Source organism: Mus musculus, chromosome 7, assembly GCF_000001635.26.
Source record: "Mus musculus strain C57BL/6J chromosome 7, GRCm38.p6 C57BL/6J".
NCBI lineage: Eukaryota > Metazoa > Chordata > Mammalia > Rodentia > Muridae > Mus > Mus musculus.
This window is the reverse complement of record NC_000073.6, coordinates 112,839,917-112,857,161: the sequence shown is the minus strand read 5'-3', so window position 1 is coordinate 112,857,161 and position 17,245 is coordinate 112,839,917. Positions and strand designations below refer to the sequence as shown.

The window sequence follows — 17,245 nt, the reverse complement described above, 5'->3', positions numbered from 1 at the left end:
CTGTGGACTGTCCTAAGGACCTCACTCATGACGGGCAAATGCTCTACTACTGAGCTACATCCTCAGTCCCTTTTTATCCTAGTTGTAGACAGGGTTGCATCAAGTTATGCAGGTTGACCTTGAACTTACTACATAGCCCAAGTCGGCTTTCAAACTTGTGATCCTCCTAAATCAGCTTCCTGGGTAGCTGTGCCATCACAGCCATGCTGTGGTTCCAGTATTAACTTACCCCCGGACCCCCCGGGAAGGTGGGGCGTGGAATCCCAGGCAGCCCCAGCTTGTTGTGGATGGCAGTAGCCGAGACGATCTGGGCTGATGACATGGCAGCCATGTGCTGCAGGGCCTTGTCCTTGGCAGTCTGATCCTTGAAGATGACAGTGACACACTGACTTAATAGAGAACACATGTCTACCATGCGGGCTAAACAGTACAGCCACGAGCACAAAGACTAAAATACAGAGCCACACGGGGGCCATGAAAGCACACATGCACAGAGAGAAATCAACACGGCCGGGAGGCAGTGACTCTGGCTTTCAGAACTAGGGCTACTAGCAGGCAGCTGCTGGTGGCCAGGTTGGGTTTTAAACCCTTGATCCATTTTTTCCAATGATAGGAAGTCTAACAATATAATCATTGTTTCTACTTCCGGAAGAATTCTCAAGGGCTTATCATGCCAGGGGTCGGGGGTGACCCGACTTTCAAGTGAAAGGTCACCAGCAGGGGGTAGGGCCATCCACAGATCGAAGAGAGCACTATTTGGGTGCCTGCTGTCGTTGGGCCACAGTGCCAGGCCCCTGCTGAGGTCATTCCAGGCCCAGGAACCCTGGCAGACATCCGAGGAGGGGCAGCTCACAAAGCAGCAGACGGGTAGGGGAGCAGCCAAGCAGCATGCTGTGGGGCACATGCTATGGGGCTAAGGCTACAGGGGTTCCTTTACCAAAGCTCAGAGTGTGGGGGAGGCTACAGTGTTTCCTTTCCAAAATGGATCTTTTCTACAAAGCCAAGATTGGTAACACAAAGCTAGCCAAAAAAGAAAAAAAAAAAATCTGCCAAGCACAGCTAAAATACAGAATACTCAGTTTAGAGAACATACTTACCATGCTTGTTACCTGGATACAATAATAAACAGTTTGTTAAAAGGATCGCGTACAAAGGCAGGGTTATTTTTCTTCTTTAGTTAAAAAAAGCATATGTATATAAACACAACATTCATGTGCCATAAAAAATGCATATGCAAATGTGTCAATTCTTGCACTTTAGGGATATGCTATCCAGATGCTGAGTCACCACTGACAAAACTGACCACCCAGCTCCCTGGCTGTGGGACTATGTGGCATCCCCATTATAGATGAAACTGGTCAGGCATTGTGTGTGGCGGGACCCATGGATGCACGCAGAGTTGAGAATACACTCAGAACCCAGAGGTCCCTGGAGCAGGAACAGAGTAGTAACACCAACACAAACTGTAGTGTCTCCCATCCAGCTGCCACTCAAGAGTCTACGGTGAGGACAGTGGCTGAAGCACAACAGAAACGCCAGCCAGGAGGCAGCTTCCATGTTTGCATAGCTAACCAAAGGTGAGGAGTAAACAGGCCGAGCTGCCAAAGGGAAGGTCAAGGGAAGCCTGAAAAAGAATCAGGCTCGAAAACATTCTGGAAGTCAAGAGACAGATTCTCAAAGAATAAAAATATTCTGTTACAGAATATTTTTTTTTTCAGAGAGGAAGAATGAGAAGGGGTGGAGGAGGGGAAGGAGGAGGAGCTAAACATGCATTTTCCCACGTCTACGCTTTGTATTTGAGTGCTAGTGAGCCCGAGCTGGTTCTCCAGGCTGTATCTGCCCACCGGGAATATCTGCATGCTATGGCAGCTTCTGCATCAAGGGCACAGTGAAGGTCTGGGGATGCCTGTCTGCTTGCTGGTCCCTGCTACAAAGGCCTACGGTGACTAAGAATGGTGCTTCCTGTCTTCTCACTGGCAGGCACTCCTTCAAGCCAGGTTTGGTTGGCCAGCCAATCAAACCTCTAACCTGAAGCCTGTCTAACTGAAGTTGATGATGCCAGGTAAAATTTATTATTAAACACACACACACACACACACACACACACACACACACACACACACACACACACACACACACAGAGAGAGGAATGGAATTTTATTGTAGACTGGAAGCTTACACACACACACACACACACACACACACACACACACACACACACGGAAATGGAATTTTAATATAGACTGGAAGCTTACACACGTTATCCTAAAGCAGACCCTAGCTGAGCACACACAGGTGGCAGTGGCAGCCCACTCACTTTGAAAGCCCAGTGGCTTCAGCTGGCCCCACCCATCTCAGCAGGGAATGCATGAGCAGTGAGTATGGCTCTACACCGTGAGGAAGGCCTGACACCAATGCACACTGGCTAGGTTTTCTTTGCGGCCATCACATTGGACTCCAGCCCCGAAGCCACTTAACCCCTGGTGAGAGGCTATAATAAAAGCTCTCTGGGGCAATCTGCTGAGACTGAGGTAATGGCAGGGAATGGCCACTGGGGCAGGCTTCACATCCTCTTTGGGCCCCAGAATGGGGTAGTTTGGAAAAGAGAATCCCAGACTTTTATCCTGCCCCGCTGCTGTGAATTCTAAAGAACTACAAAATTGCTTCAGGACCTTGCCCTGTTTCATGAGAAAGCCATGTACTCTCCCTCAGAGACCCTGTGTTTATTAGATGCTGACCCAGTGTGGAATATGATTGGTGCGTTTTAGTTAGTGGGGCAACCTGAAAAACCATAGCCCAGGTCTGGATTAAAAACAAGTTCCTTGAATCTCTAAGACCTATAGACATGAGCACCTGCTAGAAACATTTCTCTCTGCTAGGTATGTTCAAAGGTTCATCAAAATATCCATGACGAATTAGATAGTTTTCCTTTAAAAAATTTGGAAACATTTACCAGGTATATATGCACCCACATACAGAGTCAGAGGACACTTTGTAGTCGCTGGTTATCTCACTGTGAGTCCCTGACTGAACCCAGGTCAGGCTTGCGAGCAAGTGCCTTTACCTGCTGAGCCATGGCCCCAGCCACATTTTGAAACAAGGAAATCAGTGAGGGTGGGGGCAGGGACCTGGACTCTCTCAGAGCCTTGGAGCATGCATGATCTAATTCATCTATCTAATGACTACTGGCTACTCTGTCTGGAAGGTGCATAAATAAACACAGAGCTCAAAGGCAGGAGAGCAGAGCTATTGTTTTCTGTGGCTCTCTAGCACCCAGTGCTTTCTGTTAGGAAATCAAGCGCCTGGCTTCTTCCCTACCCAGGGCAGGTCACATGACACCTTTTACTTTCTTCACTTAGGAAGAATTTCACCTTGACATCTTACATCTTCTGGCTCCATTATAAATGTATTTGTAACTATGAGGGTGGCCAGTGAATTCCATTATAAGCAGCACACTATATTCTATAAGGCCACTGAACCAATGACCGGCAGCAACCACATAGTTCAAATCTGGGCACCTCTTGGCTTTTTGTCTGTCAGGACAGGCAGCTAAGTATGGGACGGAAATTTTATCTCAAGTAGTGGCTCCTGCACTTGACCCACCTGCCTGAGAATGAGCAATTTCCTGTAAATGGACTAAAACGTCCTCTCTCATGATTCCTACCTATTCATTGAATTTCACAGCAGTGGCTCTTCATCTACAATATACATGTAAAAATTAAAAGGGCTATGTGTGGGTTGGAGGGGTGTAAAATCTAAAGTTACCCTGGAGACAGATAATAAGCACTGGCAGGGCTCTGTGAAAAAAAGAACTTGTCCGCAGACCCTCTTACCTTGAGATGGGAGTTGAGAAAGATGATCTCTCAGCTGTCATTTGCAGCCCCGAGACCCGTGGCTGGCTTTGGAAAAATTATCACCCTAAGTGTCAAACCTGGGTAAATTGCCTGCCCGTGTCACTACAAGATAATATCCTGGCCTTTTATCTGTTGGCTCCTCTCACCCTCATTAAAAAAAAAAAAAAAAAAAAAAAAAAAAAGAATAGAGGCTGCAGTAAGTCTTGCTGCATGCAAGAAATGTGAGCTACACTCACACACCAAATTAACTTCACTCTAAGATGTATTTGTATCTCTCGATGTCTCTGAGGTGAGGATGAGATTTACAAAGGGTAAGAGAACTGTTTTATCTTGAAACACTGCAGGAAGTCAATATTGAGTTATACTCTATCTGACTTAGACACCAGGAAAGAGTGTGTGTGTGTGTGTGTGTGTGTGTGTGTGTGTGTGTGTTCAGGAACACAAAAGAATAAAAGTCTCAGAGGGAAATCCTAAGACAAGTTCATTCTCTGTTCCTTTTGAGCCTGCGACCTACCGATTCCCCTAGAGTAGCAAACACTGCCTAAAGGTGGTAAATTCTGGGTTAGAGGTTAAGTCTCATTATCCACCCTCTCTTCCTTACCATTCAGTTGATGCCATACACAATCAACTGCCTCACTGCCCCTGTCCAGTCCAGCAGGCTGAGTCACTCATAAACTCCTTGGCCTGGAACCTTGCAACCTGTTAGTAAGTAAACAGGGTTTCCTATTTCTTAAAGCTGAGCTCTGCTGCGCTGACTGCCTCCCTCTCCTTCGTGATCACAATGGACATGGTGTCAGGGAAATGCCTGTATGTAACATATATGTTGGGAAGGCAGCAATGTGAATGCACATGGCTGAAGAGCAGCCTGTATGTACTAGCCTCTGGCTATTGCACAGATTAATCCCTCCTTTCCCTGCTTTGCCAGCATCCAGTTGGCTTGCAAATGATCTCGGCTCTCCACACTGTCCACAGACAAACTTAGATGGTAATAAACATAAAGAGAGCGCACGCTCCCATATGCCATCTATCACAGCTGCCATCCATTAATGAAGTGCATGCTATACACAGCATATATAGATAGCCTGTAAAGTTCTAATATATAGAATATACAGTGTGTATAGACAAACCATCTAGCAGGTCAATTTACTCATGAACTATCATCTCAGAAATTCATATGGAAATATTAGTAACACTGCAAGAAAAAAAATAATACATATAAAGTCACAGAGACCATGGAATAAAAGAGCTGTCATGAGCTACTAAATGCTTTGCTGCAAACATATTTTCCCCAGCAACATAAAATTGTAACACGAGAGGGAAAACAGCAATTTGCTTGAAAAAAACACATTTTTTTTTCCCAGCAGAAAAAGACAAAACACAAAAAATACTACTCTAAGAATTACTTTTGCAGATGTTGTTTCTAATCGAGGACAGTGTGGATTCACGTGACCTCTGCAATAATTAGCCGTGACTCTTGAGCAGATAAACATCACAGAAACATAAGGTGGTCTGGGGAAAGGATGGGGCACTTGAATGTTTTCTAGCCATGATCTCTAATTTGCTTATCAGTGCAGAAGGCGGGAGCAAATACAAAAGGGGCAGCTCTGGTCAGGCCACGGCGCTGTGGAGGAGGGACGGACCGTGCATTCAGCCCCAGCCTGACTTGCTGCCTAATGAGGAGCAATTAATTCATTGCATTGTATTTCAAAATGCCGAAGACTCCATTCACATCAAAGAAAAAATGTTTCAAGGCTTTTACACATTGTTCATTTTCAAATGTACAGAGCTATGTTTAGCACTGTGTCATTGTCCATGGCGGATCTTTTCTTTCTGATGTGGGCCTCTGGCTTTCACAAAGAACTGCAGATGAGGAGCTGGGAGGGTGAGCCTTGAGATTCCTGGGAATGGAGGATGTAGGCCAGCTATGGTCTGGAGCTAGGAGCTGAGGAAAAGGTGCCTTCCTGCTCACTGCCCTTTTGTCTGGGAGCTGGCATTCAAGTTCTAGCGTGAGAGCTAAGCCCTCACATTGCCATAGCCTTCAAATTCACAGAGAAAGGGCCCATGCACAGCACCTTCAGTGAGGGATGTGAACCCTTCTGGATCATTCTGTGAGGAACTTGGGCTTTGACACCAGACGGGCTAAGGATCAGGGTCAGATCTGCCACCCCATGCAAATCACAAAGCTTTTGTAAGCCCTTATTGCCTCTTTGCTAAAGCAGAGACAAAGGCAGCTAAGCTCAGACAAGATGGCGTCCCACTGGCCCACCATCCAGGATTCTGCTATGATCTAGCGCTGCTCAGGAGCTCTAGCCTTTACTGTACAATCTTGGTTACCAACTTTATTCTAGAGTTTTCTCTGATAGACACTGGGGATTGCTTAGCAAGCAAGAGATTTCTCAGTTCAGAATGGAGCTGCTTCCGTTTATTACCATACAAACTCTTCCAGGCTTGGCTCAGAACAGAAAGGCAAACAGATCCAGCCTTGGGCTCACAGAGTCAACCCTGCATTCCACATTCCCAGTGGAGATTCTAATTCCTTCCCACATCAGCTAAGTACCTATGAGGTCAGAGGACTCATGTCATGTGGGCAAAAGAACCTGAAGGCTGGAACCTAGAAGAGGCCGGCATGGTTTCCCAAACCTAAGAAATGGCCAGGAGGATGCAGGTTCCAATCGAGGCTTGGGACCTTGTGTTCTATTCAGTTCCCACTCCTCATGTGCAGCCCAGGGGACCACAGGGAACACAGCATGTCTGCCTCCCCTGGCATAGCAACACCAACTGCAGGCAGCGGAGTTGCACTTGGGCAATGCTCCATGGAGTTCTTAAACTTGGAAGAATGAAACCAGCCATGTGAACTTTAAGCTCTCGCTTATGGAAAGGAATACCTTACTGGAAAGAAAGGTCTATTTGAAAATCCAGTCACAAGGGCCCCAGGTCAAAAATGAAACAACAAGAAAACATGGCCCCAGGAGAGCTCACATAGCTGATAATTTAGTCAATCACTGGATGGAACAGAGACACAAGCCGCCTTTCCTGCACTGCTGCAAGGAAGCACCATCAGCTTTTCTTCATTGCGGGCCATGGCAAGACATGGTCAAACCTTCTGCCCAAGACAGATTCCTGCCAAGGTGAGAACAGAGCCGTGGCCTTGTTTCCTCTTCCTGTTTCCTCATGCTGTGCCATCATTTGAACACAAACCTGACTCCATCCATCTCTCATAAGGAAGATGGCAGCAGTACGCCATCTCCAGAGCCACGTCTGGGTCCTGTGGTCTCTGCCATGATGCCTCTGGATATCTTGTGTGGGGAAAGAGAGACAGAGCAGGGAAACTCTGTGTACAACTCCATGTCGGAAAGAAAGATATAAAACATGGAAAATTCAGCTGCCATCTTTTTCCAGGCCAGGCTGAGTCTCAATTCATAGAGATTCAGAAAGGGCTAATTTTGCTATCTCCACAGAGAAAACATTTCAGAGCAGCAAAGAATTTCAAATATTACAAACTGGTCCTATACTGTGCTGTCTCCTAGAACCCAATCTGAGATTTTGGTAAGATTCTAAGCTGCGGGAGACAAGGGTATCTACACAATACAGGAAAGGAGTGCAGATGCAGCTGAAGCAGATGCAGCTGAAGCAGATGCTGCTGAAGCAGATGCAGTTGGTGACAAATCAGACAGCTAGCTCCAAGATGGCGTCTGTGAATTCCAATGCTATACCACGGACCCAGAGGCCACTTGCCTACTGCATGGTATGCGTCTATCTTTGCCGACCACATCAGGACAGCTATAAAGCTGTGGGTCACCTAAAACACACCCAACCCCAGAAGAACCATGCATGGGTCAGAAGGGCTAGGTCCCAACTGGAAAGGCATCCTCTTGAAGACAAGCACTTTTGTTTCTTCTTAGGCACTTTGATCAAGATAATATAAACTCTCGATTGTGTGAATTTCTAACATTCCTTTAGCTGTCTTCATGGGCTCTTCTTGAGTGTCTCCTGGAAGTGGCCCACACCATCTCTTCTGCTCTGATGCACTCTTTCTTGGTGTCTTTCCCTATTTCTCTTCTTCTTATGCAGTTCCACGCCAGGCAAGCCCTCAGCCACTGAGCTATATCCCAACCTAGTCCACATTCTTCTTGCATCTCTCTCACATGATCACGGCCTGCATCTGGGGCCATCCCAAGTGACCAGATCAGTCTTCTGAGGCCGCTGTAAACGACTTGTCTGATGTTGGTGCTCAGGGCAACACCAAGAGCTCTTGGTAGACAATGAGTGAGGACAGCCAGCTGAATTCAACTTCAGGGTAAGAGGGGGCCGATTTCTCAGCTGCTTTATTTTCTAATGTGACAAAGGAAAGACTTGGAGGTGAGGGAAGAGGGAGGGGGCTGAGTTTACTTAGGGAAGAAGAGAGGTTGGAGGAAATTAGAAAGAGGATAGAATAATGATTCTCTGCTTGATTAAGTGTTTTGTTTAAAGAAAAGGAAAAGTCACCTGTGAGGTAGACAAGCCTGGGTGTTGTGTGTTGGTGTTTGAGATGTAGCTATGGTCATCCTTGGAGACTGACCTTAAATAATTCAGTCCTCCTACGTCCCAAGTACTGTGATTACAGATATAAGCAAGCATGCCTGATCGTGTACTGACTTTTTTATACTTAAGTAAAAGCTTCATGGTTACTTTTGATGCACACTTCCAGCTAAGCTCTGGGTCGTCCCCCCCCCTCTCTGTGTGTGTGTGTGTGTGTGTGTGTGTGTGTGTGTGTGTGCTTGCATGTGTTTGCATGGATGCATCTGCTCCTCCTTCCCTCCCTCTCCACCTTATTATTCTGAGGCAAGGTATATTCGCTGCCTAAAGCAGCCTCGGGACCCTGAGGGATCTCTCCAGCACTAGGGTTATAGACACACACCCCTGTGCCCAGCTTTCCATGTTGGGGCTATGGTCTAAGATCTAAACTCAGGTCCCCCTACTGTTTGCTTGGCAAACACTCTGCTGACTCAGCTACTTCCCAGCTCTTAAAAAGCTATGTTTTGAGTGTTTTACTGAAAATCTCGTTCAGGGGGCTGGAGAGATGGCTCAGCAGCTAAGACCACTGGCTGCTCTTCTAGATGTCTGAAGTTCAATTCCCAGCATTGATAAGATGGCTCACAGCTGTCTATAAGTAACCCAATGCCATCTGGCATGCTGGCAAACATGTAGACAAAACTCCCATACACATAAAACAGACAAGTTCAGAAGTTCTAGCATATATTTTACAGACTTACAAACATAACTTGTATTCATAATTCTTTGTTTAAAAACACTGAGGAGGAGACCCAAACAGACACAGTGGGCTGAAGAGGGGACATCAGTGGAGGCTGGCCATAAGGGACAACTGAAGGCCACCTGAGTAGGGCTCAGACTATGAGGGAGCCCCTGGCCCAGGTGCCTAGCCCTCTTGCCACACTGTCATAGTTCAGTTACTAGGTCCCTGCCTCCAGCTTGGCTTCTCTTACCAGCCATCCTCTTAGAGCAAACTATAAATACGGTCTTTCCAGAGAAGCCTAGTAAATGTTCTCCCTAGGCCCCTGAGCAAATGTTCCCTCTTCAGTTAGGTGACACAGAGCTATTCCAATCATTGCCCAGGGTCTACCTCCATGGAACTCTTCAGGGTAATCCAGATAACCACTCTTGGTTGGCTATTCTTTCTTTTCTGAGCCCTGTTTCCTGTCTACTGCAGAGTCTTGGCTGTGGGAAATTGACAAGGGAATTAGCACAAGGCTTCCTATTTCCCAGAATACCAGCTCCATGAAGTCAAGGCCTAGGCTGTACCAGATCTGAAAAACCCCCAGAGGCCAAGGGAAGCATCATTCCCTTGCTTTTAAAGTTCAACAGAACCTTTTCCTGCCTGTGAAGATGAAAACAGGCATAGAGTCTGCATACCTGGGGGATGATTGAGCTTACAGTCACTCCGAGAAGTAGCCAGGAGCAGCGGCTGACCTTTAGAGCTGACACTAACACCTTTCAGGGGGCTACTCATTGAGAATGTGGCAGGGGAGGTACAGTCACTTCTGTGAGTCTTCTGCTCAGGTAAACACACATCAGGAACCAGAACTATAACTGGAATGCTGAGATGTCCTTAGCCTTCTGCCCGAGGCAGGGATGGCGATGGCAATTTCTCAATCTATACTCCATGGAACAGCGAAAGGGCAAAGTAGAACTAAGGGTTTGAGAGGGTGGGTGTCAGATAGACTCACGGTTACTACTTCAAGGTTAGAGTTTCACTACGATGTCCAGCTTAAGACAAGTTCTGGTGCTGGAGAGATGACTGTGGGTGAAGCACCTGCCACAAGTGTAAGGAGCGAAGTCTGAATTCCCCGGTACCCACATAAATATGGGAAGGGGTGAGTGGTGGGCCCTTATGTAACATAAGAAGTAGAGACACGGGATCCTGGATCAAGCTGCATTACTAGAGTAGCCAAGTCAGTGAGTGCTGGAGTAAAAAAGAGAGATTGCGGCTCAATGTAAGGTAGAGAGAAATTAAGGAAAATACCCAGTGCCAACATCTGGTACATGCCCCTCCTCTCTCTGTCTCTCTCTCTCTCTGTCTCTGTCTCTCTCTGTCTCTCTCTGTCTCTCTCTCTCTCTCTCTCTCACACACACACACACACACACACACACACACACACACACCCTGGTTGGTTTTCTGTCAACTTGACACAAGCTAGAGTTATTAGGAAAGAGGAGCCTCCATCAGATTGCCTTGAAAGCAACTCTAGGGGCATTTTCTTGATTAATGTATTAATGTGGGAGGGCACAGCCCATTAGGAGTAGTGCCATTCCTGGGCAGGTGGTCCTGGGTTGTATAGGAAAGCAGACTGAGCAAGACAAGAGCGGTATTCCTTCATGGTTCTCCTTTAGTTCTTGCCTCCCAATTCCTGCCCAGACTTTCATCATGACCTGAGAATTGTTAAGCTGAAATAAACACTTCCCTCCCCAAGTTGCCTTTGGTCAGTCATGGTGTTTTATCACAGCAGACAACAGGGTTGCTGGAAAACCAGTAGCCTAAAAAATTCTCCCACTCCCTGGTCTAGAAAAGGAGAAGTAAACTGGCTGGAGGTGGAGAGATGCCGACAACTGCCTCACAAGAGACCCATATTGCTGGAAGGAGATAAGAGATGCCTCAAAGTTGTTCTCTGACCTTCTCAAGTGTTCTACCCTGCCACACACACACTTTTAAAGCAAACAGGCTTATGGCAAAGTGTACCCAGGAGGGACCCAGCTATACACATGCCACTTTTACCAACTCTTTAGGAAGACAAAGAAATGAGATATTGTTTTTAGTATTCACAGGACAGGTAGACAACTGCTCAACCCACTACACACTCCCACGGGTACCCCACTTGGATTTCTGGATATGTGGAAACATGGTGAGCAGCCTAGAAGAGGCATTACCCCAGAGTATAGACCAGTAGTGGCCAACTCATCAGTCACCTCCAACAGATCTCCTTCTTATACCTTTCTCAAGGAAAACACAGTATCTCGTGTAATCTTGACCACTTCCTGCCACGCCCGGTGCATACAAGAGTGATGTGCCATTTTTAAGATGACTTCAAATTGTGTACTGAGTTTATCTCATCAGTTATTGTGGGAATTCAACTAGGACAATTAGTCTGCCCTGATGGTAAACTCTTCGAAGATACCTGTCCCTGTGTCTTTCAAATGTGCCGATAGATACCAGAGCCCAACAGAGAAAGCTGAGACAGGACTCTGAGACCACCTACCGCCTGCAAGATCTGCACTCATGTTCTGCTGAGGGATAGTCAAGCAACATTATACTAAAATGTCCATAGGACGAATGACTGACAAGCAGATATGCCAACAGCCATTTTTTTTTTTACTGTATTACTACCCTGAGAGAACAGACAAGGTACTACCATCCAACTAAGTTACTAATGACTACCAGTGTCCATTCTAAATTATCTCCGTATGTTAGTCACAGGCTCAATGGTATAGGATAGACACTTAATGGAGGCGTTGTGTGTCCTGAACCAGGGAATGTGGGGTGGCCACTTCTCTACAATATGATGACATGAAGCATTCTTCTGGTTTAGGATTCAGAAAGAGCTGAGTTCAAATCCTCTCTTTGCTCTTTACTAGGCTTGGTAGCTTTTGTCAAATCAATTATGGACTTGATCCATTGAACCATAATTTACTCTGTATTTTTTTTTTCTTGAAATCAGAACAATAGAGACTAATTTTGTGAGTTTCAATGAGAGAACACAGAAAGCTTGGAACACAACATCTGTCCTTGAAACCCCAGACTCTGAAACACATTCTCCAGGCATGGTCATGGGGCTCCTTTCACATCACATTGTGGCTCTTTCTGCTAACAGCCAACAGTGTCCTATATCTCAGAGTCCCGTTTATATACCTAGCCCTGAGACGGGGGTGGGGGGGGTGGCTATCAAGAGCCCACTGATAAGTGCCATGCCTGGAACATTTGGAAGTTCTAATGGAAAGAAAGACCACAGAGGACTCCATGTCTCCAAGAGACTTGGAAGAAAAGAATTAAAGGAGCGACTGAAAGTGCTGCTGAGGCTCAAATGTGGAGCCCACTGCCATCCAACAGTCTTTGCCTGACACCTGCTCCCTGGGCCTGCTCCAAGAGTGGGTTGAAAGTAGAGAGAAAGAGTCTTCTTCATTGTTTAAGAACAAACTATATAAACAACATTATCTGTCTGAATATGGGTGTTATGTATAATACCGTGACATTTATTTAAAGTTGAAAACCGCCAAGTGATTCCTCATACCTCAATAGGATCTCTTCTGAGTCACACAGTTTTTTGGGTTTTTTGTTTTGTTTTTGTTTTTGTTTTGTTTTGGAGACAGGGTTTCTTTGTATAACCTTGGCTGTCCTGGAACTCACTCTGTAGACCAGGCTGACCTCGAACTCAGAATTCCGCCTGCCTCTGCCTCCCAAGTGCTGGGGTTAAAGGTGTGTGCCACCACTGCCCAGCCACACAGTTTTTTTGGTTTTTTTTTTTTTGTTTTTGTTTTTTTTTTTAAATTACCATCTGAGGTTTCCATTCAGGTCCCAACCCCAGCCCCACCCCCACCATCACTCCCACCCCATATGCCTATGGAGAACACACACACAGTGGAGAGATAGTTTGTAACATCAGAGATGGAAATACAAAATTGGTATCTGTAGACTTCTTTGTACATTGTTAATTCATTAGCCTAGAGAACTAGAATCAGAGTGAGAACTTGAGCAAGCCCCGGGGTCGTTACATACATGTAGAGAGTACAGCACCTCTGGTTAAAAAGCAAGATCTAGAAAGTTCCTTTAGCCTTCCAACTGCTCAGCCAGTGCAGCTCAAAGCCAGCCACCATCAGCCACACATGCGAGCCAGCGAGCAAGCATGCTGTCCACTGCAGCGCGCATAGCCTATGCTCCTTCCTACCTAGTCATACGATGTCAGGCATCCTGGTTTGTATTTTTAATGTTGAAGGGTTGTGGGGGAGGGGTATCAGCATTCAGCACCAAGAACAGGCACTGTTTTGTTGTGGAACAAAACCACAAATGTAGTAAGTGGGTGGGGGAAGGATGCAAGAGAATAACAACAATAGGATCATAAACTAAGTTTTACTATGAATAAATAGTAAATAAAGACCTTCCCAAGGGGCTCTGAATTACCCCATTTCAGAGAAGTAAATGCCAGGCACACTAAACTGGAGCAGGAAAAGCAACTCGGAATTTAAAATGATCAGTGCCTTAATTTTTAAATTTGTATTTAGTTATTTCTTACTGTGGATGGTTCTTGGTTATAAATGGTGCCCCATATTTAAAAAAAAAAAAAAGCTCAACATGAAGCAGGCTTGATTATCTTATCTTCAAGACCATCGTTAGGTTTTGTCTTATTGTTTTGTTTTTGCCTGTGGCCATATCTGCAGATTTCTTTATTTCTCTCTTTTCTGTGTTTATTTTGTTTTTTGAGATAAGGTTTCTCTGTGTAACAGAGCCCTGGCTGTCCTAGACTGGCTCTGTGAACCAAGCTGGCCTGGAACTCATAGATATCCACCTGCCTCTGCCTCTTGAGTGCTGGGATTAAAGGCATGCACCACCATGCCAGCGCTCTCTTCTGTATTTTTGAGATGGTATCTCATTATAAATTTGTAGCCATGCTCCCTGCCTCTTTTCTTTTTTTTTTTTTTTTTTTTTTTTTTTTAAGATTTATTTATTTATTATATGTAAGTACACTGTAGTTGTCTTCAGATACACCAGAAGAGGGCACCAGATCTCATTACGGGTGGTTGTGAGCCACCATGTGGTTGCTGGGATTTGAACTTCAGACCTTCGGAAGAGCAGTCGGGTGCCCTTACCCACTGAGCCATCTCACCAGCCCCTCCCTGCCTCTTTTCTACGGGGATCACAGGTATAAGCCACAGTGTCTGGTTTAGCTTTCTCTACTAAGGAGACCCACTAAAAAAACAGCATATCAGACAATGTGGAAGACAATTTGTGTTGAAGGAGATACATATAAAAATGTATTTTCTCAAATTACTATTATTTATCTTATGTATATGTGTGTTTTGCTGGCAGAGGCCAGAAAATGGCATTGGATCCCCTGGAACTCAAGTTATAGACAATTGTGAGGTGCTATAAGGATTCTGAGAATTAAACCAGGGTTCTCTGGGCCATCTCTCCAGCCCTTTTTAAAAAAAAAAAAGATACATTAATTTTTTTTTTTAAAAATCCAAAACCATAAATTAGAATCAGTGCTAAATGTATTATAAAAGTCATTTCACAACAACTGGAGACAATTTCATCCTTTTCAGTTATTTTTATTTTATTTTATTTTTAAGGTTATACTAGACTATCCATTAGCTGATTCTCAAATTGCTACAGGACAGTTATTAGAAGATTTTTTTTTTCTTTTTCTTTTTCTTTTCTTCTTTTAATTGCATTTCTGTGCTGAAGTTATTGAGATCAGCTCTCTGCTGCGACTGCGATTGCGTTGTTACTGGGAAACTTGCACACACTCGCGCACACACAGAGTTTAACGTGAGGCCCGTACAAAAACAGAGAGATTAGACACAAAGAAATGTAAACAGCCCTCACATGCTAGGAAGCTAGGTTACAAGAATCCCAGCGCCAGGCATTCACCAGTCACCATGGAAAACAGGAAGTGAGGTGCATAGCAACCACGAGCCAAAAAGCAGAAAAGCGCATACCTTCAGCTTGGAATGAAAATCACGAGATTTCCTTCTGGCAAGAACCTGAATGTGACTAGACACCTGCAGGGTAGGGGAAGGGAGGAAAACAAAGGAAAAGCCTGTAACCATGGAGATGAAAAGCCCCCTACAACTGGGCAAGCCAGACGTACCTTAATGGCGGCTTGAATTTCTCGAACTTTCTTTCTTGCTAAGACCTGTATATGACTAGACACCTACATTTTTCGGGTTTATGCGGGGGAAACAAAACGAGAAAAAAAGAAAACAAAAAAAAACAAAAACAAAAACAAAAAAAGGAAATCAAATATAAAATCGCTATTCCTTGGGAGGGGTGGGGTAGGGGAGGTTATTTGCATCTCAACGAAGCTCTGCAGTTAGGAACATACAGTCCCAGCCAGACACCAAGCCCCCAGCACCTCTCTAAAGCTCTATGGACAGGGTCCTCGTGGCAGTGACTTGATTCAGAACTTTAGGCAGGCTCGTCTCCATGTTCCCACCCAGAGAGATGAGAGGTGGGTGCTGGGAAAAACCTTATTTGGAGAGCCATAAGAAGAGAGAGGAGGGATGCTTTCTTTATGAAATTTTTAAAAAGGCGGGGGTAGAGATAAATTAAAATATTTACAGCATCTCAGTATCGGGAGAGAAAGAAAATTCCCCTTCCTCAATTTAGAGAGGACTGTCCATAAATTAGCATGCTCTACAGAATCAAAGCTGAGGCTGTGAGCTGGATTCTGATCTCCTGGAGGACTCTAGATTCTGTGGCAAATGCTGAAATAATACCGGCACATAAATTAGATCTCAAAGAAAAATGGGACCCAGTTAGCAGAGCCTCCCCGCCCACCCCAACCCCTTAAAATGTCTTTAATCCTTCCACACTTTTGGGAATCGCCTGGGAGCCAAGTGGATCTGCATATTATTACAAAAAGAGATGTGTGAATACAACCAGCCAGCCAGTTAAAAATCTGGTCTGAAAAACCACTCAGCTTTGCTGAACAACACTAGAGTGGTGTCGCCAACTGTGGCCAACAGGCACCCCGAGGGTGATGCTGGGTGTGGAAAAACTGCCAGACAGGCCTCTAACACAGTGATTCCACTGGGCAAGCAAAACCGCATCGATTTCAGTGGGACTTGATTACATTTAGAAGATCCCCCCGTGAAGGGGTCACTGGGCAAGTGAGCAGAGCGTGCTGGCCAACAGGCCAGTTCAGCACTTGAGATGGAAGGAGAGCGCGGTGTCTGCATTGGGAGACTCTGAACCTTCCCATTACAAGTTCAGTGACTTGGGCTTTGTGGCAGTCACCTCATTTCTAACTCTCCAGTGACTCCAGATTATTAAAGATCTTTTGGTAGTCAAATGTCTTTTGAGTTTCGATAATTCCCTTTCTTCCCGTTTCCAGGGAAGCAGGGCTCCCCCATCCTCTTCGCTCCTTCATCTGGCTCCCGCTGTTACTCATTTGCACCCAGAGTCGCTTCTGATTCTCTGCCTTGATGAGGGCCATGGCTGGGTGCATCCCCAGCAGACAGTGCCTGCCTGCCTCTGTGCTGGCAGGAGGCCACCCCTTTCTGCTGACTTAGCAAGGGGCCAGCATGGGCAGCATTTCTGAGGGACAGCCCAGTCTACTGCTCCACACTCCAGAAAGGAAGCTTCCTCCCGACCCCCACCAGGGCACCCTAATAGCAGTGAACCTTGAAGAGACACGGGTGGATTGGCTACACTCAGGATTCAGTTATAGCCCCTTACTCCCTTTAATTATTCTGCCATGAGGTCTCTATATTACCCCAGTGGTCTTGAACACCAGGGCTCAAAAGATCCTGAGGCCTCAGACTCCCAAGTAGCTGGGACTAGAGGTACACTCCACCACATCTAGTCAGCTACACTGTGGTTCCACACAGGTTAACATCAAGAAATAACTGTTTTCCTGTCACAGACCTACCCATCACATGGGTAGTTTATTTTCATTTCCTTTTCTGTTCTTAGAGACTGATTTTCCACCCATTTCATTTGGGAACTTGGTCACATCAGAGATCTGGGCTGCTCTGTGTCCAGAAGACCCAGGGAAGGCAGAACCCTGGCCAGAGTCAGAAAAGAATTCCCATTCCTGTTCCGCAGCATATAAAACGTGTACCTGCTTTATAGTCACAGCAGAGGCTGACAAAAAGCCATTGCTAAAGAAGCCACAGTGCCC

At 45.7% G+C, this 17,245-nt stretch overlaps 1 protein-coding gene across 3 annotated transcripts in view; it reads right to left on the bottom strand.

The window, feature by feature from the left end:
- The window catches only part of Tead1 (TEA domain family member 1), a 227,429-nt gene that overhangs the window by 49,623 nt on the left and 160,561 nt on the right, over positions 1-17,245 (bottom strand). The window contains exons 4-7 of one of the 3 annotated variants that reach the window (NM_001166584.2): positions 15,212-15,274; positions 15,060-15,122; positions 1,098-1,109; positions 230-364 (exon numbers count right to left, since the gene is read on the bottom strand). In NM_001166584.2, coding sequence (NP_001160056.2) covers positions 230-364; positions 1,098-1,109; positions 15,060-15,122; positions 15,212-15,274 — 273 coding nt within the window. The remainder of the gene's footprint in view (positions 1-229; positions 365-1,097; positions 1,110-15,059; positions 15,123-15,211; positions 15,275-17,245) is intronic. The other 2 variants (NM_009346.4, NM_001166585.2) reach the window with 2 other exon arrangements.